We start from the raw sequence: 26729 nt of genomic DNA, 5'->3' as shown, positions 1-26729 counted from the left end.
TGCTTTCCCTGGAAAAATGAAAACTGAGAGGTTGGGAACAGAGAGATTCAGCAGGCCTCCTTTAGAGCAGCAGACCTGGGATGAGCCCATTACAATATTCAGTCAGGGCTATGGGGATAGCTCCTCCAGCTGGGGTGACAGTGAGAAGTGGTTGGATTCCGGATGTTTTTTTTTTTGTTTTTGTTTTTCAAGACAGGGTTTCTCTGTGGTTTTGGAGCCTGTCCTGGAACTAGCTCTTGTAGACCAGGATGGCCTCGAACTCCCAGAGATCCGCCTGCTTCTGCCTCCCGAGTGCTGGAAATAAAGGCGTGCGCCACCACTGCCCGACCCGGATATATTTTGAAATCAGAACAAAACAGGCTGGGGAGAACCTGGTGGTCAGGCAGGGGGCAAAGAGGGAAGGGAACCAAATGGGAGCAGAAGGCGCAAAGGCTGAAGATATTGGGAAGTACTTCACTGACAGGAAGTACCGTGTGGGAGTCATGGGCTAGTAGAGGGCTAGTAGAGGCATCAGGAGCTAGGTCCTGTTAGAGATGAAGTTTGACCCAGCTTGGGTGGAGGAGTCAGGGCTGTGTGGCTTCCAGGAACCTGAGGAATAGCTCTTACCCAAAAAGAGAAGCTGGCTGAGGTAGAGCTGAGGTTGAGGAAGAAGCAATGATAGAATGGGAGCCAAAGGGAAAGGGAGGGTGATGGGTTTGGTTTGTGCGTCTATGACCAACTGTATCTGTAGGTACCTAATTGTTTCTCCATTTGCTTTCTTGTATGAGACTCTTCCTGAATAATCTGTCTTCTTAGGGAAGCAATCAGGACTTCCGAAACCTCCAAGCTAAGTTCCAGGCCTCTCAAGAGCCTGGAGAACCATCCAGAAAACCCATAAAGCCTGAGTTCAACAAACTCCTGAAGAAGTTTCCACAGACTGAGTTAAGCGAGCAGCCCAAGAAGGCCTCACAGTCTGAGCTCAGCACAGTGTCCCTGAAACCCCTGCAGCTGCAGTTTACGGACATCCCCAAGAAGACCTCACAGTCAGAGGGTCTCAGAAAGTCACCACAGCCTGAACTCAAACATTTCCCAAGGAAGCCTCCACATCCAGAGTTCACTAATCTCAAGAAGCCCTCACAGGCTGAGTTCACAGATTCCAAGAAGCCCCCACAGCCCCAGTTTGCCAGCTTCCCTAAGCCCTCACTGCCTGAGTTCACTAATCTCCCCAAGAAGCCTCCAAAACTCGAGTTTGGTGAACTCACCAAGTCTCCACAGCTTGGGGAACCCCAGGAACCTAGTATATCTACCCAGAAGCCCCTGAAATCTGAGCTCAGCAATACTGCCAGGCCCCCAGTAGAGCTCAAACCTACCACATTTCCCAAGAAGTTCTGGCAGCCTGAATCCAGTGAGGCCCCTCTGAAGTCCTTGCCCAAGAAGCCACTGCAATCTCAGGCTGCTGGTTCCTCTAGGAAGTCCCTGACACAGGTAGAGTCCAGCGAAGTTCCTCAGACATCCAAGCCTGGGTCCAGTGAGTTTTACCCCCACTCGCCAGAGCCTGATGTCAGTACCTTTCCCAAGAAGTCCCTGCAGTCTGAGCTCAATGAGAATTTCAAGAAATCTCCATCTCTTCAGGCCACTGGTTGCACAAAGTATCCACAGCAGCCCATGTCCTATGAGGTACCCCAGACAGCCCCCTGGAAGCCTGAGTCATATAATCCCCCATCTCACTCCCTGCAGCCGGACGTCCATGCATTGCCCAAGAAGCATCCACAGCTCCAGCTAAGTGACCTTACCAGGACATCCTCGGAGCCCGAAGTCTGCAAATTTCCCAAGAAGCCTCAGCAGCCAGCCCCCAAAGTGCTTTCTAAGAAGCCTTCGCAGCAGGAACTGGGTCATCTCCCTAGAACATCCTCAGAGCCTGAGTTCAGCTCACTCCCCAGGAAGTTTCTGAAGCCTCAACATGGCAAGTTCTTCCAGGCTGACTTTCCCAAGGGTCTGCCCGGAAAGCCCAAACTTCCTGGTTCAGTATCTGAGTGCTCTCTGCCCCCTGCCTTTGAGGGTTCCAGCCCCCAGTTCCCCCTCAGCCCTGGGTATGGAATCTCTCGGGCACCCAATTGGAGATCAGAAGACTTCCAAGTCCAGCACCCGCCCCAGCGAAGGCCTTTGCCTTCAGCCAGCAGCCTGGGATCTCCTCCAGCCAAGCCCCCATTACCACCTGTCCCCATCAGTATCCAAAGCTTTCGGAGAGCCTCAGCAACGGCCACAGGTGAGTTAGAGTAGGTGGTTCAGGCAGAGGAGGGGGGAATATCTGGGTAGAGCCACTTCCTTCCCGTCCTCTCTTCCACAGCTGTCCTGAAGACTGGCTCTTCTGAGACCCACTTCCCAGCCCAACCCCAACAGACCCTGCAGTGAGTGTGGGAGAAAGGGGCCAGGCATGGGTATAAGGCTAAAGGAGGCCGACCCTCATCTCAGGTATCCCTGCAGGAACCCGGACGAGATCTATGAGCTGTATGATGCTGTGGAAGCCACAAGTGACTCTAGTCTCAGCCCAAGGGGCAGAGGTTTGTAGGTGGTCTAGGTGGTTGGCTTGGGTACCCATGAAACATTAGTTACAAAGGCATGCTCGCATGATCCAAGTTTAAGAACACAAAGTGATCCAGACCAGACTGGATGCTGGTGGGCCAGATGGTAAGGAAGGGGAAGCCCAGAGCCAAGGAGCCAAGCTTTCTGTAGGTAGAAGCATGTGACAAGAGGCCTGGACAACAACGGAAGAATCACAGAAACCACAGTTGGCAAACCAGACAAGATGGTGTATCAGGCAGGGAATGAGTGGCATGCTCCTTTCATATAGCCTAGCACTCGTGCAGAGGAGTCACGGCAGGATCATGGATAAGGAAGGCATCAGGTTCCAAATGTACACCTATAACTCCAGCATTTAGGCAGCAGGATGATCTGCCTTGGCTACTCAGAAACCAAGACCAGCCTGGATGAGATCCTGCAAACAAAACCAAAGCAAATGCCACCCACCAGGTTCCTTGCAGTTCATCCCAAGAGAATGTCCCAGCAAGATGTATACACGCAGCAGCAGGTTTTCCTTTCTTCTAAGTCAGTCTGAGGGGCTCCACGATTGGTGTCTCCATGGCAACAGCATGGGGCTTTATAGAGCTTTGATGATTTTGTAGCCAAGGGAGTTACCCTATTGCCAATGAGGAAGTTCAAGGATCTGAGACTAGGCCCAGCTAGTTGATTTAGAGCTGTGGGGATTCCAGCTAAGTGCACCCCCCCTCCCCCTATTCCGTTTTACTGCTTACTTGGCCTTGGGATGTGCTTGCTCTCACTGTTCCAGCTGGAGGTCCGGATACAAAGACAGATGCTTTCAAATTCTCCAGCCCTTGCTCCTTTCTGGGCCCTTTTTGTTTGCTTCTCCTGGTTCATCAAGAGAACGCCCACAGTGCTTCTGTGGAGGGGAAGCTCTATAGTTGGGGGAGGGGTCACTGTTCAAGATCATGATCAAATATCAGACCCCTGAATTTCTCCGTTCATAGCAACGTGTGAGCCTTCCTATGGCACAGAGCCTCTCCAAGTCTGTTTTGAGTATCTGAGTGATCTTTCTAGTACCAGAGTGGCCTTCAGACCTATTCTTTGGTTCCTTTGAAACATGGCAGCCCCTCTACATCTTTTGTCAATTGGGAACTCACCTGGAGGGGCAGGGTTCAGCCCTGCTCAGAACAAGCTGCAGGATGACCCAGAACCAGAGAGCCCAGTATTGTCATAGTACATCTGTAACTCCAGCTTCTAGCTGTGAGACCACTCAAGGCTGAGGCAGTTCATGAGAAAAGTAGGTGCAGTACAGGTTCTGAGTAGGACCCAGATCTCTGCCTACAGAGTAGAACTCAAGCTCAGTGCTCAGTATGACACAGACACCCCCTGTGGGCTATAATCAGAAAGGACAGTTGGTCAAAAGTGACATTTGGGTTATCAACAAATGGGACCTCTGATTCAGATCCTCACTAACCCCAATCTTGAAGAGGCTGTCACCCAAGCCTCCAGCCAACAGTTGGTCTCATTCTGGAAGCCTGTCCTATTGCTGGGAAGTGATACAAGTAAACCCTCGGGGAAACCCTACCATTCAGTCTCAGCAGCAGAAGGTTCAGGCTAAGAACTCCACCCCAGGGACGTGGTGGTGGTGGTGCAGGCCTTCCAAGGCAAAGGAAGGTGGATCTGAGTTCAAGGCCAACCTGGTATACAGAGTAGATTCCAGGACAGTCAAGTCTACACAGAAAAGTCCTGTCTTTAAAAGACCAACCAACCAACCAAAAAACTCCAACCTGGTTGCTCCTCCTTAGAGGCAAGCTATGGATGGCTACAATGGAATTACTTGTTTTTAGTTCTGAATCCAAAATCTTATTACAACTCCCAACATATTCTGGGAGGTAGAAGAAAAATGGCTCCCAAAGTCTACGACTTATGGGCTGATCATGGTGGCCACAGCTTTTAATACTAGCACTCAGGGAAACAGAGGCAGATAGATCTAGGACAGCCTGGTCTATATAGTGAGAACAAAATCCAAACACAAAGGCCTACAAATCCATCCCATCTCTACAATTTTAGACAGTCAACTTCTCAGCCTTTATTTTCCTCACCAAAATGAACCTTATCCACAAGGACTGATAAACCCTAAGAAAAGTACAGGAGTGGTCAATTCAGGGAAGCCCTGAGGATCCAGAGAGCAGACTCAACCCATCAAGTCACTAGGGTAGAAAGAACTAGGGACCTTTGTCCTGACTCTGTCCAATGCCCTCAGATGAAGTGCAGACTACCCAGCAAGTCACCAGATGGCCTCAGCAGGATGCAGAGCTCAGGTACATGGGGCAAATGGTGTGATTTGGGCTGAGATCTGGGACTCTAATAGAGGATACTTCTTACTTGTAAGTACTCCAATGTCTGGGTCTTCTAGGAAGAATGCTACTCAACTACAGCAGCTGCCACCCACAGACCCCAAGCTGCTGAAACAGATCAGGAAGGCAGAGAAAGCTGAGAGAGAGTTTAGAAAGAAGTTCAAGGTGAGAACATGGAGTGAAGAATGAGTCCTGGGATGACTGGTACCCAAGGCCCTTGATTTCCATCCTGGGGAAGAAACTAAGGTAACAGCAGATACAGAAAGTCTAACATTTTAACATGATGTTCCCCAAGTTTGAAGGTGAGATTGTGATTCAAACAAAGATGATGATTGACCCCAATGCCAAGACCCGGCGTGGGGGTGGCAAGCACCTGGGTATCCGTCGTGGAGAAATCCTGGAGGTGATCGAGTTTACTAACAAGGATGAGATGCTGTGCCGGGACCCCAAGGGCAAGTGTAAGTGTGTTTGGCCCACATCTCGGGAAAGGAGTGAGAGTGCGAAGGTTGAGAACCCATTCTATCTGCTCTCCCCTGCAGATGGCTACGTACCCAGAATTGCACTGTTGCCCTTGTAAGTACTGGTCCTGCCTGGGTAGAATGGGGAACACCAAGGTTGGCTCCTATTGACAATTATTGTGTTCTCTGCCAGGGAAACAGAAGTATACGATGATGTCAGCTTTTGGGGTATGTACAGTGACTCCCATGGGGATACTTGCTATCATGCCTTTGTGGCACAGGATCACTTGAATTCTTCCTTCTTTGCAGACCCTCTGGACAACCAACCATTTCCTCAGGGACAGTAAGCAGACAGACAGGTGGGTTCCAGAACCACCAGCCCAGCCACTGCTCACCCAGGAGCCCTGGATCCTAGCATGGCAAACAGATATCCAACATGCCCATATAAAACCCCTCTTTAAAACATTCTTGTTTCTTGTCCTCTTCTTACTGACTAGAACACACAGCAGAACAAAGGCACACGCAAGGGACCAAAGGTGAAACAAACAAACAAACAAACAAACAAAAAAAAAATCAATTGCCCACCCAATAGGAAAGGAGCTGCTGAAGACGCACCCATACATATCCTAAATGACCAGTAGCTGTATCCCAAAATTCCTTGTAGGCTTCAGGCATTTGCGTTGCCAAGTGAGTCTATAACAGCCCTTCACTGGTAGAACTCCTGCCTAACTGGACATCAGCATGAAGTATTTCCCAAATAGTGACATTCTTAGTGGTCTTGAACAAAGAAAGGCCAAGTTGAAGTGAGTTTCACTCAGTGTCTGGGACTCACAGAATAAAGCCACAGGATGATTTTCAGGATTGTTATTATCACTCCGGGGAAGATCTTGGATCTGTACTAGTGTTCCTACTATAACTAGGGTCTGCTCTCCAAACAGTGGGGTCCACAGACAACAACAACTGGGTGAGATCCCTGGAAGTCACAGCTCCCAGGAAGGAAGTACAAGCTGCCCCGTCTCGCAGAACTCAGATGGTCACCTCTACAACATATACACACACACAAAAAGCAAGCCGCTTTCAGGAACTGGTATTTATTATCAAAGTCATATTTGATGTCAACAAGATGCCACGACTACAAAAAAAATTGCGCACATTGCAATCTCAATGCAAACAGTCAAATGGAACCCCAATCATTAAAATATTAATTCAGATCACCCCAAAAAGCAACTGAATTTTTTAAACATCTTTATACATCCAGCCAACAAATTAAAATGGTTAACAAGAAAAAATACAAATTCAGAGGTCTGGTATTGATGTTTAAAAAAGGCAACTGCTTAAGCATTTCTATCGATTCGAACATCAATCTCTCGGCCACTCAGCTTCATGCCATTCATCATCCGGCAGGCTCTCTCAGCCACCTCTGGAGATTCAAACTTAACCACACCGCACCCCTTGGACTTTCCGTTCTCCATCTTGATGTCGGCGTACAGCACGTGGCCTGGCACAGGGAGGGAAGAAGAGACCACACGCATCAGGCAAACCCAGAGCTCAGCCTCAGTCTGGGCTCCACTCAGTCCAGATCACCTGTTGGATTTCGGTGACAGAGTCAAAAAGGAGAGAGGCCCTTGCGCATGAAGCGAACGCTCAGAACACCACGTATGGCGCCAGCAACTACAGCCCTTTCCACTTTATTGCCATTGTTCTCCAAGCAGGACAACAGCCTAACCTGCTGTGAAGAACTTGCCAAGCAGCTTCAAATGTTCGTCTTTCTGCTCCAGCAAGTTACACAGAGAGGGGCCTATGTGGAGCCAACTTTTGATTAGAATTTTAGAGGCTTGATTGTTGAATACTACTATCTGGTCACAAGGCCACTGCCAGTATGATACTTCTATACTGCCCTATGTAAGCCAGGTACACCTAGTGAGTAGCTTACACATATCTATTCATAGACCTATTAAGTATCCAGGTTATTAAGTACCCAGGTATGTGTCAAGTACAAAAGAAATGGGTCTATAATAGAGCAGAAGTCAAAGACACATTGGTGCTGTGTTATGGTGCTAAGTTCTTGTGCTAATAATAATAATGGCTTGGGGAGAGATGACACTCCAGTGGCTACTCATGATAAAGTTCTGAAAGATATTAATGAGCAATTCATCAGAAAACATGCCTGTCAAAGCAGGACACAATGGTACACATCTGCAACCCAGCACTTGAGAGGTTAAAGCAAGATTTTGAGTTCTAGGCCAGACTGGAGCTACATGGCAAGACCCAAGCTCAAAAGAAGGGAATGGCAAGACAGAACTAAAGGAGGGAAGACAGAAAGGAGAAGAGAAAGGTAGCTCACCTGGAATCCCAGCCCTTGGGAAGTGGAGGTAGGAGAATCAAGAGTTCAAAGTCACTGAGAATGTAGCTCAGTGTATACAGTGCTTGTTTAGCATGCACAAAACCCTGGGTTTGAGTTCTAGCACTTATACAAACCAGGCACAGAAGCACACCCATGTAATCCCAGCATTCAGGAGTTAGAAGTTCAAGGTTATTTTCGGCTATACAATAGTAAATTTAAGGGCCACTCTGAGTTCAAGAGACCCAATGTTAAAACAACAACAACAACAACAACAAAAAGCAAGGCAAAGCAAAACAAAAAAAGACAAACAAACAAACCAATCAAAACCAAAAACCTCAGAGTTCAAGATCATTCTTGGCTACATAATGACTTTGAAGTCAACTTGGGCTAGTTGGATCCTAGTCTCAAAAAGGAAAAAAAGGGAAGGACAAAAAAGTAGGAAAAGGGGAAGGTAATCTTCTGGCAAGTTCAAGGGCAGTAGGGAGATAAAGTTTCCAGAAGATTTTGAGTTTGCATTTTCTCAGAGGTGGGGAGAGTGGCACGTTCCAATCTGAGCTTTTGGAATATCTAGTTATAATAATGACTGATGTGAAATTTGCAATGGAGAGAATCAAAGAACCAGACAAGAAGGTGGGCTTTGACTCTCCAGCTTACACTAAAGAACCAGGGGAAAGCACTACTTTTGAATGCTGAGCCTCTTCTGAATGAGGAAACAAGAAACAGGTGTTCTGATTGAGCTTTTAACTGAGAACATGTAATGGTAAGGGAAGACCGCATCGTGGTCACCAAGGAAGCTTTCCAGAAAGGTTGCCTAGGTGTGCTTATGAATCCAGAGACTTTCAGTCTATACTGTGTGCCCAGACCAGACCTACAACTGCTGAGCATATGTGTACTCTGGGCTTCATGGGGGAAAGCAACTTGTCTTGGATTTACTTCTTTTGTTTTTGCTTCTTATAAGTCTGTGACTTTAGGAAGATGGCTTTTCTGACTCTTATGTAAAAAGATGACAATACTGCCTTCTCTCAGAAACTGAGAAAACAGTGGTGGCATTTGCCTGTAGTTTCAGAACATGGAAGGCCTGAGAGGGAAAAGAATCATGAACTCAAGTCCAGCTTAAGTTGTAGCAGAGACAGAGAGGCTGTCTCACAAACTAACTAAAGAACAGCACAGATGAAATGAACACATGGCATGACACATACCAGGACACCCAACACCTGCCTAAACAGCTGCAGAGGCAGAACAATGGCAAGGCCATGGACACTCGAGAGCCCATGGACAGTGGCTAAGGCTAGGAAGGAAGCTGCACTGCTACAACTCAACAGCATCACCAACAAGCCACAACACAGAAGTGCACATGGACAGTCTTTCTCAGTCTGTCTCAGACACTTACCACATTCGTTGAATTTGTCTTTTAGCATCTTCCATGTAAAATCAAATGGGAGCTGAGGAAAAAAGAGCAGACTAATCTGTGATGCAACCAAGTCTCAGTGTACAGACATCACAACAGATACAGATTATGATTTGAAAGTTTCCATGGGCTGGGGGTGTAGCTTAGGTACAGGGTGTACCTAGTATGTGTATAACCCTAGAGCACCTATGTGCTCCATGCCAGCACTGCCAATGGGGTCAATGCCAGGACCCATCCCCAGTAGTACCCCCAATTCCAAAACAATCTCCACTTCTCATCACAGAAAGGCAGGCTGACTTCTTTATGAAAATCAGCAGAGAAGAAAACAAATCTCTAGCTTATGGATATATCCTAAGAGCTAAGTGGGCAACCCACAATCCAGTGACAAAATGTAATTCTATCACAACCACCTTTCTCTGAATCACTATGCCAAGACTAAAGTGTCCCTCAAGCCAAGGGAATCAGAAACCACAAACCACAAACCTTTAGAGCCCAGTCTACTCTACTGACCCACACATCCTAGGCAAATGCCAGACTACTATTTTCTTTGTGTTTTAGAGACAGGTCTCACTTGGCAGCTCTAGTTAACCTGGATCTCACAGAGAGCCACCTAACCTTTATCTCCAGAGTGCAGGAATTAAAAGAATGGGCCATCATGCCGGGCCCTGGGACTATTTCTTCTGTAAACCCTCAACCTCCAGCTCGGTTTTGGGGATGGACAAGTTATATTCCCCACGCTACCCGGTTCTCCCTTCAGCAGACATCCCTCAGCCCACTCATCTCCCCACCACTCACTCACAACACTGAGGGGCTCCTGAAGAACCACTTACATTTCTCACAAATATCTGGCAAGCCTTCCTGGCTACTCCAGGTGCATGGCCTCCAGCTCCGCCAAAGGAACCTGCGAAGCTTCCTCCAAAGTTGCCCCGCTCCATCTCAATGGCTCGGTCAAAGCTAGCACCTCCAGCGCCACCCATGGCCAGGCCCATTCGCTCAATGCCAGCGCCCAATGCCGGGCCCATAGCAGGGCCCATTCGCTCCAGGCTGTTGGCGCCCATTCGCTCCAGGCCCATACGCTCCAAACTGTTGGCTCCCATGCGCTCCAGGCCCATGCGCTCCAGGTTGTTGGCGCCCATGCGCTCCAGGCCGGTGGCCATACGATCCATCACAGGGCCCATGCGCTCCAGGCCGGCCCCCATGCCTGTGGGCACCATGCGATCCATGCTCAGGCCCATACGCTCAATGGCTGGGCCCATGCGCTCGACACCAGAGCCCATCCGCTCAATGGTCTGGCCCACTCGGTCAATGGGCGCGGCCATTCGCTCCAGGCCAAAGCCCATGCCGGCACCCATGCGCTCCACGCCAGAGCCAATGCGCTCCATGGTCTGGCCCATGCGCTCAATACTGGAGGCCATGTGGTCAAGACCTAGTGGGCCCATGCGCTCAATGCCAGAGCCCATGCGCTCAACTGAGCCCATGCGGTCCATGACCAGGCCCATGCGCTCAATCTCAGAGCCCACTCGATCCATGCCATGGCCTAGGCCTGCGCCCATGCGCTCCATGCCAGCACCGCCAATGCGGTCAATGCCAGGGCCCATCCTCTCGATCCCAGGGACACTGCCTCCAGCTCCACCTGAAACAGGAATAAAAAGTACAAGCGGAAGTCAGGGACTTGTGTAGGCATTCATATACCAATGCATGGCCTGGCTGGGCACTTCAGATCCCAAGTTCAACCACAAATCAGGAAGTCATGCTCAAAATAATTTATTATTAAGGAAACCCAATGTTAGCAACAAGATCTCCACAATCATCCTTTCCATTCCATAGCACAGGTACAAATTTCACAATAAAATTTAAGTAATAAAAATTCACCCTCACTGGGTGGTGGTGACATACCGTTGTTAAACAACACTGGGGAGGCAGAGGCTGACTTGGTCTACAAACTGAGTTTCAGGGCAGCCAAGGCTACACCACAGAAAAAAACCCTGCCTCAAGAGGGGGTTAAAAAAAAAAAAGACAAAATAACGAAAACCAACCAACCAAACAAACAAAAACAACACCCATAATTAAAAAACAAACACAAAAAAAACTTCATCTCCATGCTGGTACCTATGACAAACCTGAGTCACACATCAATTCCTGAAAACTTTTTAGTTCCCTCATCAGCAGACATTGAGAAACCCTCTCAAAGAAGCACACAAAACTTCATACTCAGTAACTCGTGGCAACTGGTAAGTTACATGGAGACAATCCAAAGCCACTTACAATCTTTATCCTCTTTCAACTTGTTCCTCTTAAGATACCCTGCTGACAGCTAGTCTGGCTGCATTTCCTTAGCGCTTCCAGGGCACAGTGATTACACAGCCATGTAAGCAGAAGGTAAAGTTCGTGTACACATGCACACAAACTGGTCATTTCCTGGGACCTTTCCTTCTGTGCGAGAAATTGACAGCTAGTGTATATTTATCTCATTGGCTTTGGAAGAAAGGTGCTGACAGCAAGGCAGGGTCAATTACTGAAGAGGCCAAGGGTCAGTGACCAGTGCACAATGACACTCAACCATGGTGCTTGCAACCCTGGTCAGGGAAGGTCTGGCTCTATCACTTCACCATGCAGAGCTCAAAACCGAAATTTCGTAGTGCCTACAACCACTCAACACAGCAGTCTAGCCGATGGTTAGCCTACTACTGACCCAAAATGTAAAATTCAAGCTGGGTGATGGTGGCACATGCCTTTAATCCCAGCACTTGGGAGGCAGATCTGTGAGTTCAAGGCTAGCCTGGTCTATAAGAGCTAGTTCCAGGATAGGTTACTAAGCTACAGAGAAACTTTGTTGGGGAGGAGGAGGTTCAACAAGAGAACAATCAGCAATTTTTATAACAGTCTGTAACTCTAAAGTTATATGGCCTGGCACAAGTCAACTGACTTCTCTGTGCCCACTTCTGTGCTGAAATGCAGCACACACACACACACACACACACACACACACACACACACACACCCCAAGCACAACTTCAAGAATGTTAGTGTTTCACAATAGAAATAGCTCAGAAAGTAACTTTTTCACATTGCAAGAGGAAAACAGGTTCTGGCTTGACATATCAGGGCTAGCAATTATGCTGGCAGCCCCATGCCAACAGAAGCAAACCAGAAAAGACCTAAACAGAGCTCCCATAGAAATGCCTGGCGAGTGGGCTGCCAAAGGAAGGCCAAACTTAAAGGCTGGAGGGGAAAAAAAAAGGGGGGGGGGACTTAAAAGTTACCACATAGCTCACAACCACCTACAGTTCCCTGCCTCTAGTGTCTACTGGCACCTGTACTCATGTGCACATTCCTATACACACACACACACCTTTTTAAAAAAATGGTGCACTAGCCGGGCGGTGGTGGCGCACGCCTGTAATCCCAGCACTCGGGAGGCAGAGGCAGGCGAATCTCTGTGAGTTCGAGGCCAGTCTGGTCTACAAAGGGAGTTCCAGGACAGGCTCCAAAGCTACAGAGAAACCCTGTCTCAAAAAAACCAAAAAAAAAAAAAAAAAAAAAAATGGTGCACTTATTCTAAGTGCTCATAAAACTATCATGTAACAACATGTACCAAAATATTTGCAATATCCATCAATGGACACTGGTCCTATAAATATTCATTCCTTGACTCTTTCTAATGACACAAATGTGTTTCAACAAGCATTTATCATGTATTAGGTGGTACACTTTTCAGTTTTAAAAGTTTTTACATGCACTGGCTCTTTTACAAGCTTCTGAGGTGAAACCTATTATTGCCCCATTTTAAAGTCGAGCACTACAAACATAGGTATTGTCACTTACCACAAGCCACACAGCTATGGAAGGCAGAGATTGCTCCTACCCTAGGTAATCTGTATCAGAGCCCATGTTTTGCCACACTACTGTTGAGTCCCCATTAAATGCCTGTTCTAACAATAACAACAACAACAACAACACAATCAGAGTATCAAGCTAAGTGATTCCTACCTCCTCCCTGCTTTGCAATGATCTCTCCTCTCTTCAGTGCATTACTTAGGATTTCTAAGGAAATCAGGAAGAAAAAATAATTAGTCAAATTTTTCTGTAACAGAAACCTTCCTATTATATTCTAGAAGCATAATAGCTTTTTATTCTTTTTTTTAAGAAAAGGAAAGGGGTTTAAGAAACACACATAAACAAATCAGTTTACAGAAAACAGGAAAGCCACAATGCTAGGGCTCCTTATAGCTTCAGAGTCAGGCCAGTTTGCAGGGGTGCCTACAAATCTGTCCAGCAGAGAGGTGGTGTGCATTAATGAGCTAAACTCAAAGACAGGAGAAGAGGGCCCTCAACCCTTGCTCAGAAGCAGTTTTCTAGAGGTGTTCTAGACACTTAGTATTGAGGCTTTCCCAGTGAGCAGGAAACCAAGGCCTTTCTACGTCTTCAGCTCAGAAGCCTGAAGCCTGCCTGCACAGATTCACCCTTCTCTGCACCACAAAATAAATTGAAGCTGCAGTTGTATAGAACCAGGAAGTGAGAACCATCAGTACTCAAGGAGCAAGCAGAATGTGATACTGACAAAGACACAGGAGAATTATTTCCCTGCCCCATCAAGAAAACACCCAAGCCTCCTTAAAGTCTGCTACTATCATTAATATCCTCCTCAGAAATTAAAGTTTTAGCTTCTATCATGTGAGAACAGAGCTACAAGCAGAAAATAGGTCTTTAACCATCAATCACAGGACTTCCCAACTGTCAGATTTGTTTGCAATGAGACACAGAAAAACCTTTCTGGAATGATGTACAGAAGCAGATGCGTTTTCTGTGGGCGTGTGGCCATAGCAATCTTAAGAGCATCCTTGCCAATGGTAGGCATCTGATAGTACAGAAGGAACCCCTACCCATTGTAACCTCTGTCACTCCTTAAGACCACTGTCACTAGAGACTCTGCCATCTCCCTTTAGTTGGGGAACACCTACTACTATGTAGTGTTTATAAGAGAGTAGAGGTGCCGGGAAATGGTGGTGCACACCTTTAATCCCAGCACTCGGGAGAGCAGAGGCAGGCGGATCTCTGTGAGTTCGAGGCCAGCCTGGTCTACAAGAGCTAGTTCCGGGACAGGCTCCAAAAGCTGCAGAGAAACCCTGTCTCAAAAAACCAAAATGAGCAGAGGTAAGGGAAGTCACTGTGGTCGTTTTTGCAGGATGCACGAAAGTATGGACAGTATTTGCAAGGTATTGGGAGAAGATTATTTGAGTGTACCACCCTGACTGCTGATGAAGAAGTGGAATGATTAGCCTTCTAGACATGTGGAAAAACTACGGCATGCATGTTGTGGGTGCCTAATTGGCTGCCCACTTCATCACAGTTTTGAGAAGGTGTCTGAGCTGTGAATCCAGGTCCACAGTGCCTGGTAGACGGAAGATATTCCTGAACTGCTTTTGGGAACAAAAAGTGAATTCAGTCAGAAGGGAAAGCCTGTGATGCTGTGTTATTCAAGGACATTATACACTGGTCCATCTGTGTTGGAATAGCAAGAATAAAGCAGAGACCTGCCTACCAGAAAAGGCAGGACAGCATCCCCCCAAAGTTAGGTGCTTCTGCCAATATCATAGTCCAAAACAGGAAGAACATGGCCTTCAAAACAAGTCAAGATCCTGCCATGGCTTCTGTTGTGTTCAAGGTACCCTGTGTCTCTCAGATGGAGATGGTTACAAGCTTCTGTGATAAATAATCTGTATTACATTGGATATTTAAGTATTGTTGATTTCCCCATTGCAACTGGAAACCAACATTACCTCATGGGCAACAAAATGCACAGAAAATGGAAGATCTATATTGAGGGTCAGTATTCATCTGGAAATGTTCAACTTTGCAACATAAGACACCTGAGACTCATTTCAGGACATGTGTAGGGTTCAATGCCTACAACAGCTGGGTGGTGGTGGCACACACCTTTAATCCCAGCTCTCCGTGAGTTCGAGGCCAGCCTGGTCTACAAGAGCTAGTTCCAGGATAGGCACCAAAGCTACAGAGAAGCCCTGTCTCGAAAAACAAAAAACAAAACAAAAAAAAAACAACAGAAGTTTTGCTCACTGTCCTTGTATGTGCATCTGAGGTCACCAGATCATAAGGAAATCTAGGGAAATGATCACATTTAATTAGCTTCCATGGAGCTACCGATATAGAACTGACCACCATCATAATCATGACTATTATTGTTCCATCAAAGTGTGACAAGAACTGATGGAACTTCCTGGAAACTAAAAATTTGTTGACAGTTTTTGTTTAAACAGCAGAGATTTGTAGGCTTAGAAACTGGTATGTGGCTAGTCGGTGGTGGCGCGGTGCCTTTGGTCTCACTCTGAAGGCAGATGGATCTCATTAAGTTCAAGGCCAACCTGGTCTACAGAGAAAGTTCCAGGACTACACAAGAGAAACCCTGCCTTGAAAAAAATTTAAGCCGGTGGTGGCGCACGCCTTTAGTCCCAGCACTCGGGAGGCAGAGGCAGGCGGATCTCTGTGAGTTCGAGACCAGCCTGGTCTACAAGAGCTAGTTCCAGGAAAGGCTCCAAAACCACAGAGAAACCCTGTCTCGAAAAAGCAAAAAGCAAAACAAACAAAAAAAAAATTAAAAAGAATGTTTTTTTTTTAAAATTTCAAATAGACAAAAGGCTAAATATTTATAAAGCCAAAGCTTCTGGTCTTTTGGGTTGGTCCTTGCATTCCACAGTTGTGTTCTATTTATTGCTTTGCAAAAATAGCCATTTTCACATCTGATAAAGCATATCTATAAAAACAGGCAAGGAGAAAGTTACCTACTTTATTACCCTTTCTGTATTTTTCAAGGTAGGCAATTTTAACCTGTACATCATATAATAAAAGAAAATATTTGAAAAGGAAAAAACTTACATTTCCCCCCTGTCTTTTGCAATGTGAGAAAATGTACTTAACTTTTCTGGTCCTTAAGCACATCTTGTACCATTATCCCTGTAACCACAAATGAAAAGCTAGCCCATCGCTGTTTGTTTCTTGTATTCCAAACATGTGGGAGGAAGGTTGGGAAAGTACACAGAGAGACAAGGTGGTTCCTGTCTGTTGGCAAGTACACAGTTCATTCTTCCATGGCACCCAAGATCCTAATATATCAACCTATTCCCTACGAGAGCTTTACACCACTAAACCACATATTTAAGAAGTTGAAACACTCAAACTCTTCCTACAGACATTCTGTAAGTAGGTGCTTCACTAACTATTCCCTATGCCTTCTCTCCAAACCAATATATATGTAATTGCCCTGTTTGCTGGCACAGCTGTTGCCTGTGCCAAAGCTCTGGGTCTCCAGTTGTCAGTTTCAATTGTTCCTTTGCCCTGTCTCCCTACACTGTTGCTTTGGGCAGAGCTTATCCACTGGCTGTCCATGATAATCCTTTCTAGGTCTTAGCATATTTTATGTGCTGCTGATAGAGCTGCGAAGGGCCTGGGAACAATACTCTCACACACTTCCTCATTAGACTACTCTCCTGGCCTTTTATAGCTATCATCTCTTCAAGTGCATCCTATCCCAAGGTCAACAGCCACAGATACATTTTTGAAGCATGGAAAACAGCTGCTTGCACAAAGAAGTGAAATATCTACTTACTGCCATGATATAAGAGACTGTGCAGGAGGTGAGAGAAACAAACAAAAGAACAATAAAAAAAAAAAAACCCACAAAGAAACCAGAACTCCAAACCAATGAATGCTATTACTCTGAAAATACAAATTAACTATTTTATTTGGTATAGACTGTTCTATTCCTTTGTGTTGCACAGGGAATTCAAAGAATAAATATTATCAGTCAAAAAAAAAAGGGTGGCACAGTAGCAGGGCTATCAAGGGGCAGTAAGGCCTGCAGATAATGTTTCCATCAGGACAGGAAAAATTTCCTGTTGCCATGAGAAGTACCCTCACAGACCACTTCAGGATAGGAAAGGTTGACACGCTTGTCACATAGGTGAGGCAGGCAACAGAACTACAAAATGATGGAAGATTCTGAACATAACATCATGTTGTTTTCTTTTGGTCACAGACATGGCACCAAGACAGTGTTTTAAAACATTATCTTTAATACAGGACAATTCTAGACATAGAAACAGTGGCAATAAGAAAAGTAATCTTCCTAGTCAGATACTCAGAGCAACCAAGAAAAAGTAAAACCGTTTCACCTTTTTCAAATGTAAATGCCTTTAATTTTATTCTTTATTAACAAACCAAGCAGGGATTTCCTTATCCATTTTTATACCTACTAGGTTTTGCTTGACCTTTCCCTCAACTCTCCCTCCCTAGGATGCTAAAACCCTTTCACTCTCATATACATCCCTTAAAGCCTCTTTCTTCTCTCTCTAGTCCCCCACACCCTTGCAGATTCACATATATAAAGTCAAAGCTAATGTGTGCATCTATCTTCATTAGCAACCAAGTTAGGTTAGACTTAAGAAAACCATTTATGGGATGAAGAGATGGCTCAGTGGTTAAGATCACTGGTTGTTTTTCCAGAGGTCCATGGGTTCAATTCCCAGCACCCACAAGGCATCTCACACTCTGTAACTCCAGTTCCAAGGGATCTGACACTGCCTTCTGGCCTCCTTAGGTACCAGGAATGAAAGTGGAACATGCAGGTAAGCACCTATACATATAAACTACAATTAATAAAGTCAACCTGTAGAGCTGGGATGTTTACCTGAATTAGGTATTTGAAGACAATCTTCCTAGGGTCTTTAAACATTTTTAAGAACACAACTAATATCAACCAGACACAAAAATTGGCAGTTTGCCTGGGAAAAGAATCCATGATATTGGGATGAGCTGGGCCTCCACAACCTACATGTATGCCCAAAAGTGGACACTGCCTACATGGAGCCCATGGAACCTTCTTATCCATTTCCCCTGTTAAGGGGTTCTCCAAAACTCCAAGGCAGTCTCATTTCTGGTAAAGTTTCTTTCACATATACCATACTCCATCTCTGTGGAAAAAAAATATTACCCTAGACCTTCCTAGTAACATCATATGCTTTAAATATTAAGAGTTACTGACAAATAAGTTACATGAAGTCAATGACTATAAAGCTCTTCTAAAGGAAACTGCCCACTCACCCTTAGTCCTTAAAAGATGGGAGGCACTGCACACAAATGACCTACCTTATTCTGAGGACTAATCTACAACTTCTGCCACAAGTACACAGTGGGTACACTCATCAACAAACTACTGACTCAAAGGCAGGCTACAGAGAAGTCTCTTATATAGAGCAGACTTTGGTACCATCTACTAGGCACTAACACACATTAACCAAAAGCTGTTATCTCACCAATACTCGCAACCACCACTTCCTCTACATAAAGAAATCGAGGTTCAAATCCCTTAGTAACTGCCAAAGTCATATGCTGTTAAGCACAAGGCCAAGGCAAACTAAATAGAGAAATGCGTCTGGATACAAACTTCTATCCATTTGACCTTACAGCACTATTAATACTGCTGTGAGCTATCTGTCATCCTTTACAATGTATTAAAACATGCAGAAGCTGTGGGGGGGAAAGGCCAACCACAGTGGATACCTGCCCAAAATAGTTTTTCATGGGGCTGGAGAGATGGCTCCAGTGGTTAAGTACAGAGGAGTTGGATTCGCTTCCTAGCAGCATAGACTTACAACTGTCTGTTCCAGTTCCAGCAGATCCAACACTCTCTACTGACCTCCAAAGGCACCAGGCACACATATAATGTACACACATACACAGATATCCACCTTCACAAAATAAACTTAAAAAACAAAAACTTTTGTGTGACTCCTATCACTGCCTACCTTTTTCCTATACACACACACACACACACACACACACACACACACATGCCCATCTCTCTCATGCAAGATACAAATGTGTTACCACTTTGCTTTCCTCTTCTACTGATAGGCTGTCAGAAAAGTTAGTAGTATCGGATAGGGGAGTATGAATCCGTGTTAAGTTTGCCTGGCATACATGAGGCACTGGGTTCTAAGCCCACATGAGGGGAAATAAAAACATTACTTTCCCCCTTGGGAACACCAGGCAAATTGGTGCTGTGCAGTAGGTACCTTTTAGTGTATAAGTTCGCTTGCAAGCAGCTTGCGGCCAGATCTTTTCAAGGAAATAAACGATGGAGCAGGCTCAGGTATACTTTCACATTTACTTATTTAGACTGTGTGTGTGAGTGCATGGGCAAGTTACCATAGAACAACTTGTGGAAGTCAGTTTTCTTCTTCTACCACATGGACTCTGAGAATGGAACTCAGTTTATTACGCTCAGCAGCAAATGCCTTTACCTGTGGAGCCATCTTACCAACCTGTTAACAATTTAATAAAGACTCTGGGCAAAGGTGGAACTACAGCTTGAACCAACCCAGGTAAAGCCCATAGATCAGTCTTTTTCATTTTTCAAACGTGTCCAATTTGAGTGTGAAGATGGAAGGCAAGAAAGTCAAGTCTAACGCAGGCCTTAATACATAGGAAGAGGCCTTCATCATCCATGTGTTAACAGGGTCTTTTTATGGCCCGAATTTTACTTATAAAAGTGAAATTTATTATGAAATGTTGTTCTGTTATCTCACTAACATTACCACAACTTTATCTATATAGACTGATTCACTGGCCTGAGAATCTATCTGTATAATGTCAATAATCAGTACATGGGACCAAAAGGGCTAAATAATGATTATCAATTAAATCAAAATGCCCACATCTCTTTTTAAGTTTCTTTTCTTCCCCCTTTTAAAACATTTTATCTAAACTCAATGGCTCCAGAGCTTGGTTTGTCTAAATCTTAGAACCTAGATGCTGCCTGTGGAAGTCTCTGTTCTTTGTTGAATGGACAAAAAGGGAGATACAACAAATACCTGCATCTAAGAACACGTAAGAACAGATTGTATTTCTCCAGCACCTTAAATCTTAATTGCTGGACTCAACCTCTTACTTTCCCAAAGCCTTTATTACCACCTCAGCAAGGCTTCAAGGCCCACCCCATTCATTTTTATCTACTCCAAAGGTACACCACACCCCAATTAGAACAACAATCACATATCCTTCCTAATGACTTTTCTGAGTCAACATTCTATCAAGCCAGACAGACTTTTCTTTCACTTTTTATTAAACACACACAAGTATGGGTGCACACTGAAAACATAAATCTGCCTCTGCATCACTGACGGTGTAGCCATCCTACATCTCTTCACCACCATCTATGTATGTTAGGTACCAGAGAAAAGGTAACAAAAGCCACATATTTCTGTTCTCTGGAAATCAGACAGTGTGCTCCTCAAAAACACCTTACAAGATGCTCCAAGTCTGCCCCACACTACTTGGACACTTTTCTACAAGACCATAAAGAAACATGCAAGCACAAATTCTTAATTACTCTCATTCCAGGAAAACTTTATCAATAGTAGCGGCAGCATTCCAGCAATTAGAAATCAAACTTCCACTGGCATACAGAGGATTTTCAAAAGCAAAGACATCCAGTTTCTCAGCATGAGACTGCCACTGTGCTGGAAGCAGTTCTAAAAGGCAGGATGGAGGCATGAGGAAGAGGCTAAAGACAGGCTGAATCCACATCATAGTATCCCTATTTACTGGCCACATGAGTTTAGGCACATTACTCTCTGTGCCCCAGTTTCTGACAAAATGAGAATAACAATACCTACTCATGTGAGTCTTAGAAGGACTGAACATAGCAACACTGGTTGTTCTTTGTTTTTAAAATATATGTGTTGGTTAATGCGTTAAGTGTAGGGAGGATACTGGCACCAAGACCTTCTGATCTTAGTTTATATGCGGAAGTCTTCTAAATCAGACATGTTATGGTTGCCTGAGCAATTAAGTCAGGTGCTTTAAATCTTTCTGAGTATATAAGAATGAACCACTTCGCCCAATATAAGCAGCTGTTCCAAGATTTGGAAACACCTGTAGTGAGATTTCTTTTATCACCGCATGCCTTGTGGCTCCACCATACTCAAAATATTGGCCTAATGCATTCTGGACAAGCTCTTGTCTTCTCAAATAATGGGATCTCATTAATTCAAGTAGAGCCAAGGATCCATTCCTACTCTGTTCAAACCCAACTGTATAGTAGGTATCTGAGGTCTTGTTGCAACTAATATGACTTCATCAGCAACTCTTAGGCAACTAAAAATCCCACTGATTAGAAAAAAACAACAAAGATTCTACCAAACATGATCAAGCAATAGGTCAGAACTGTCTATATAAGGTCATGTCTACAGAAGGCCAAGTAAAAAGTTAGCAAGTTGATGTGGTCAGCATCGTGTGGCCTTGGTGTTCTAAAGTTACCTGAGAATTTCTGAACCTCTTCTCTACTTAGCAAAACATGACCTAGATCCTATCAACTGAGCAAACAACAACCCCCAAGAGCAGGTTAAAGTTGTGTTTAGGACGGATGAAGGTAGGTGCCACTCCCTTGTAACTAGTGTCATTAAGAAATCAAATTCTCCAACAATAGAGGCAATCAAGTGTGATACCTTGATACACTGACTGGGAGGAGTTTGTCTTGTCCACAGAAATGTTAAGAGTATACTACTAGCAGTTATGGGGTGGAAGAGTCCTCAGTGGACCAGGTCAAGCATACATTTACCCACTCCTGCTATGTCTCTGCTTCTCTGACCCCAGGAACATTCGTGTCTAGGGGATACTGTGACCCTCTATGAAAGAATAAACTTGGGGAGAGGTCCATGGTTGAATTCATGAACATAACATTACGTAAACCAAACAAGAATAGCAAGGTGATATCAACACACTGTTAATATTCTAACACTAGAGTTATATTCATTACAAGGTTGTAAGGGACATTAAGATGTGTTATATAACTAGAGTTTATAAATTATTCTGTCCACAACTTGAGAGTCATCAGCAAAAGAGATCAAGAAAGAACATGTCCAGCATTCCAAGCCAAGGGCATTTTGGAAAGCATCCTTTAAAACACCAGGGGCTGGAGGTTCAGTGGTTAAGAGCACTGGCTCCTCATCCAGAGGTACTGAATTCAATTCCCAGCAATGGGAATTGGTGGCTCAGAACCATCTATAGTGGGATCTGATGCCCTTTCTAGCATAAAGTATTACATGCAGATAGAGCACTCATATACATAAATTGTGTGTGCACATGCACACGCACATCAACACTCAAAACCTAAAGAGTTTAACTGTAGGTTGTCATCATGTGCAAGAGCTGTGTGTCCTCTCCAGTCATTGAAAGACATTTTGGAGTGTGCAGAGCATAACCACTGTTGCTTATGTGTTTGCTGTAGGCAGTAAGGAAACTGAAAATTTTATTGCTTAAGTACTGAGGGGATCTGATATGGTAGTTGTTGTTCCTTTTGGAGAGAAGGCCGCACATGCGCAGAGAATACAGCATCCCCCTGGACTACAAATCCCAGCTCAATGGAGAGCCACGCATGCGCATGACATTCTCCCAGACGCACCTGGATTCCCCTTTAAAAACGGGGGACGCCATAAGTCGCCCCTCTTTCCCTTTCGTCTCTTCACCCCCTCCCTCACCTGTCGTCACCCCCCCATTTAAGGTCACCCACGTGGGACCGCCGTGTGCCTCGTGTTTTCTCTCCAACCCCGCAGAAAGAACAACAGTAGTTACATTCAAGGGAACCAGGTCTAGCTAAGTCTACCATTTTTAGCAGTTTAAAAAATATGTGATGAAGTGGAAAAAAAAAACATGGGAATTATACACAGCAGGTTTATAGTCTAAAGGACAGCAAGAAGCCCTTAGCTACAAAGAATAGATAAGACACAGCTAGAGGAAATGTTATTCTTACCATTTATTCGGCCCATGTTCATCCCAGATCCAAATCGCCCCATGTTTTCCATACCACCAACAAAGGGTCCTTCCATGCCTGTAAGAAGTTATTTAATGTCATCCCAATAAGCCTACTCAGATTCATTAGGCAAGAAAAGGGGTTTTTATGGTTCATTTTTGGCATTTATGCCAAGAGCTTACCAAACTTTAGAGCTTTCGGGTGAGGGGGGGAAAAAAGAGTTGATTCCCTTTTTTAAAAGGTGGCTTGATCCAACCCCTCAGTGAATAAGCAAAAAGGAGTCTAGAGATGGAACCATTTGCCCAAGGTCACAGAGCTAGCTAGTAAGAAAGCTAGAACCAAAGCCAACACCCTTTGGAATGAATAATGAACAAATAAAACAAGTAATTCCTAGACTCAAACTTCTAAAAACCAAAGGAAGAATGCCATGCAGAGCTTTGAAGGCAGGAAAATGAGAGGAAAACAAAGTAAAAATAATTATACATGTATTTCATTTAAAATCTTACCTCCAATTTTATTTATTCCAAATCCTATGCCTTCCATTCCCATTCCTTTAAAAGAGAAAGTCAATGCAAACAAAATTTATGTCAAAATAGTAATATTTAAGCTTTAAAAGCATAAAATACCAAACCAATAAATGAATACAAAACTCTCTGATGTTATTATATTTCATTAAAGGTGGGGTGGCCACCACTTCAACTGTAAGTATCATTATTTCAAGAAAAAAACTTTAAACAGACTAAGTTTAAACGTGGCTTAAAATTAGTCCATGTAGTCTTATTAAGTGACCAAGCCGGACAACATTAAATATAAAATATAATGATCAAGCCGGGCGATGGCGGCGCATGCCTTTAATCCCAGCACTCGGGAGGCAGAGGCAGGCGGATCTCTGTGAGTTCGAGACCAGCCCGGTCTACAGAGCTAGTTCCAGGACAGGCTCCAAAGCCACAGAGAAACCCTGTCTCGAAAAAACAAACAACAACAACAAAAAAAATATAATGATCAAGCACAAAGTACGTAAGCATTCACTTTTAAGAATGTTATTGAACAGAAACAGATGTTTAAGAAACCCTCATTAAAAGCAAAATTTAAATAATAATAATAATAGTAACAACAACAGTAATGTAGCTTCTAAAACAAAAAGCTCGTTCCCATGTTCTCAATCAGAAAGGGTGTGCTAGGAAGGGTAGAGCCACGAGACCAGGAATATGCTAAACAGATGGTGTTGAGGCAGAGGAGCATTGACATCACCACTTCAAATGACTCTAAGAACGGCCCAAATCTAGATCCAACAAAAGAATCAAATACGCTTTAATAGCATAGATATATATTACATACAAACTTAAAAGTGAACATAGCTAAGCTTTCACTCATTAGGTTTTCTTCATCTTCCTGAACAAAGACATTGGCCTTCTTTTCCTGTGACCCATGAGTTTTGTCATACATAGAAGTTTTTCAAACTCCTTTTACTCAATCAGGGCCCACAATTCTAGAAAAAGCCATGTCAACCTCAGGGGCAAAATGGTCTTCTTGACAGACTTAGGGTGACAATGGCAGTTGTGGTCCTGCAGCCAGCAGCCTGCATTGTTACTCAGTGTGACCTTGGTTGAGACCAACTCTCTATCTTGCCTCCTTTTACTGAATGACCCATCTCTGCTCAAAAGTTATCATGAGGCTAAGATGAAGAGACACTGCTTTTGTAAACACGAGGCTGAGATTTTGCCCCAATGGCATTTATCCTCTTTGAAAAACTCCAGATTCCACTACCCAAACAGTGACTTTAATACATTGAATTTCCCCAGTTATCCCCAGTACAGGCGCACTACAATTCTCACCTGCGGGCCCTAGATTTCCCATTCCAATTCCTTTGTTCAGGTGGTTGGCATCAATCGGCTGCCCTCCAGGTCCTAACCCCATGCCAATACCACCAAGTCCATCTGGAAGAAGCAGAGAAAGTCAGGAGTATGGATTCCCTCTTTCAAAGTATGGTGACCCCCCTCCCACCACCCAGAGGCAAGATAACCGCGATGTTCTGGCTGCCATGCTTCATCCCTAGATTAAGCAAGCCCAGAGTCTAACTTGACTTCAACACCTATACACCTCTTTATGAAGGTGTACCTTTTTACACACAGTATGTAATATGTACTTAAACAATAAGGGCAGCCAACAAGTCATATCACATCCTGGCAAAATGGCTTAGGGGTAAAGGCACTCACTCCCAAGTCTGACTTCCAGAACCTATGTAATGAAGAAGCTGGTACCTACAACTTGTCCTCTGACCTACAAGTCCACGCAAATGCACACACATACAGAAAATAAATAAGTGCATTAAATAAATATATAAAAAATTATATAGCCCACTATATTGCCCTGTAATGGCCTCAAGCTCACAAAGATCCACAAGTCTCTGTTTTCTGAATACTGGGATTAAAGCTATGTAGAACATCTGACCCTCCCCAGCCTATTTTTTTCTAAAGAGATCTAACCTTTCTCCCTCACCCTCACAGATGTGTGCCACTACCTCAAGATTACTAACCTGACACCCAGTGTATCTTCACTGCTATGTGCCACAAACTCAAACAGGAACACAAGAATACAGACTGGTATCTGAAGTCTGGCACTTTAAAATAGAGGTAACAACAAAATCCACGAAAGGCTCTAGGTATTTAATCTGGCTAACAACTACATTTTTTAATTGCATGGCAACAGCTCGAAGAAGTCACCAAGGCTTACTACTCCAGAGCACTCAAAGCTCTAAGGTCAACCCTTGAAGCATGTCAAGAGACCAAGAACCAGGATAATGGCTCCTTGGGGCCAATGTTCCATTATCTCTAGAACAAGCATCAACAGTCACAGCAAACATGTTTGTAGGCAGTGCTAAAGAAATATGGTCCTTTCAACAGACAAGCCATCTTCATCTCCCTGACCCTTTTTGGGTGCTGGGCAATTTGAAACCCTAGCCAAGCACCTGACCACTGAGCAATACACCTGAAGTTCTGATTTCCTCTTAAAGCCACAGGCCTCTTTCAAGCCAGCAACCATCGCAATTTCATTGACTTTTTTTTTTTTTAAATCCAAAAAAACCTTCATCCCTGATAGCACTGAACTATTTGCTGCCTTTTAAATACACTTGTTCTGGGCATTGCCTACAGTTAGAATCATGTCTGCATTTCCTTCTTCCTTTTTCTTTTTTGACTAAGTACTATTACATCAATAGAATCTGCCAGACTTATTTATCTATTCATAAGCTAAAGGATCACCTTCCAATATCCACCTCCCATTTTGAAACAGGATCTACCTGTTGTATATCTATGCAGGCTTTGAACTAATTATTCACTTGCTTCAGACTCTTGAGTGTCATAACGGTGTGTACCATCAAGCCTGGCTTGACTTTTTGACTACTGAGTCATGCTACTCTAAGCATTTATGTATCATTTCTTCGTGTGGACATAACAGTTTTCACCCTTGGAACATACCTGAAAGGGGAACTGCTAGACCATACAGCAAAATCCAGGGCAACTTGGCATTCATTACCTTTGTAATTTGTTTGCTCAACCACCCCAAGACACTTTCAAAGTGCCTAATTTTGCTCTTTACATCTGGGCAGCCTGCCTTGCCACAGTGTAATCCAAGAGCCCTTCCCATAAATTAGATAGATGGATGGATGGATGGATGGATGGATGGACGGACGGACGGACGGACGGACGGAATTGTATGTGAGATATAAGAATACCTTAGCTACTTTTTCTATTCCCATAATAAGACACAGGGACCAAGACAACCTATACAAGAAAGTATTTAATTTGGGGGCTCA

General features: G+C 44.4%; 2 protein-coding genes across 6 annotated transcripts in view; one reads left to right on the top strand and one right to left on the bottom strand.

Moving 5' to 3' along the window:
- The first annotated feature begins 410 nt into the window (after nucleotides 1-410).
- Nucleotides 411-5682, top strand: Pram1 (PML-RARA regulated adaptor molecule 1). Its single transcript, XM_005371732.1, has 10 exons — nucleotides 411-473; nucleotides 796-2245; nucleotides 2327-2387; nucleotides 2464-2540; nucleotides 4784-4841; nucleotides 4937-5042; nucleotides 5173-5335; nucleotides 5417-5450; nucleotides 5529-5563; nucleotides 5645-5682. Exons 1-10 carry the CDS (start codon nucleotides 411-413, stop codon nucleotides 5680-5682), a joined length of 2085 nt encoding a protein of 694 aa, XP_005371789.1.
- Nucleotides 5683-6406: 724 nt separating this feature from the next.
- Nucleotides 6407-26729, bottom strand: part of Hnrnpm (heterogeneous nuclear ribonucleoprotein M) — a 47415-nt gene continuing 27092 nt past the window's right edge. For 3 of the 5 annotated variants that reach the window (XM_005371720.2, XM_005371721.2, XM_026778296.1), the window contains 7 exons: nucleotides 24751-24852; nucleotides 23422-23466; nucleotides 22916-22993; nucleotides 13078-13131; nucleotides 9918-10720; nucleotides 9070-9121; nucleotides 6407-6833 (listed from right to left, as the gene is read on the bottom strand). In XM_005371720.2, coding sequence (XP_005371777.1) covers nucleotides 6670-6833; nucleotides 9070-9121; nucleotides 9918-10720; nucleotides 13078-13131; nucleotides 22916-22993; nucleotides 23422-23466; nucleotides 24751-24852 — 1298 coding nt within the window. In that variant the 3' untranslated portion in view covers nucleotides 6407-6669. The other 2 variants (XM_026778294.1, XM_013355396.2) reach the window with 2 other exon arrangements.

This window comes from Microtus ochrogaster, unplaced genomic scaffold (genome assembly GCF_000317375.1).
Source record: "Microtus ochrogaster isolate Prairie Vole_2 unplaced genomic scaffold, MicOch1.0 UNK124, whole genome shotgun sequence".
Lineage (NCBI taxonomy): Eukaryota > Metazoa > Chordata > Mammalia > Rodentia > Cricetidae > Microtus > Microtus ochrogaster.
This window is presented reverse-complemented; position numbering and strand designations above follow the sequence as displayed.

What these genes read in the sequence shown, in the direction of transcription:
- Pram1 (XM_005371732.1), top strand. Translation starts at nt 411, where the DNA reads ATGGGAGCAGAAGGCGCAAAGGCTGAAGATATTGGGAAGTACTTCACT. An exon ending in TCACTGACAGGAAGTACCGT is followed by an intron (nt 474 to 795) that starts GTGGGAGTCATG and finishes CTGTCTTCTTAG; the next exon opens with GGAAGCAATCAGGACTTCCG. An exon ending in CCGGGACCCCAAGGGCAAGT is followed by an intron (nt 5,336 to 5,416) that starts GTAAGTGTGTTT and finishes TCTCCCCTGCAG; the next exon opens with ATGGCTACGTACCCAGAATT.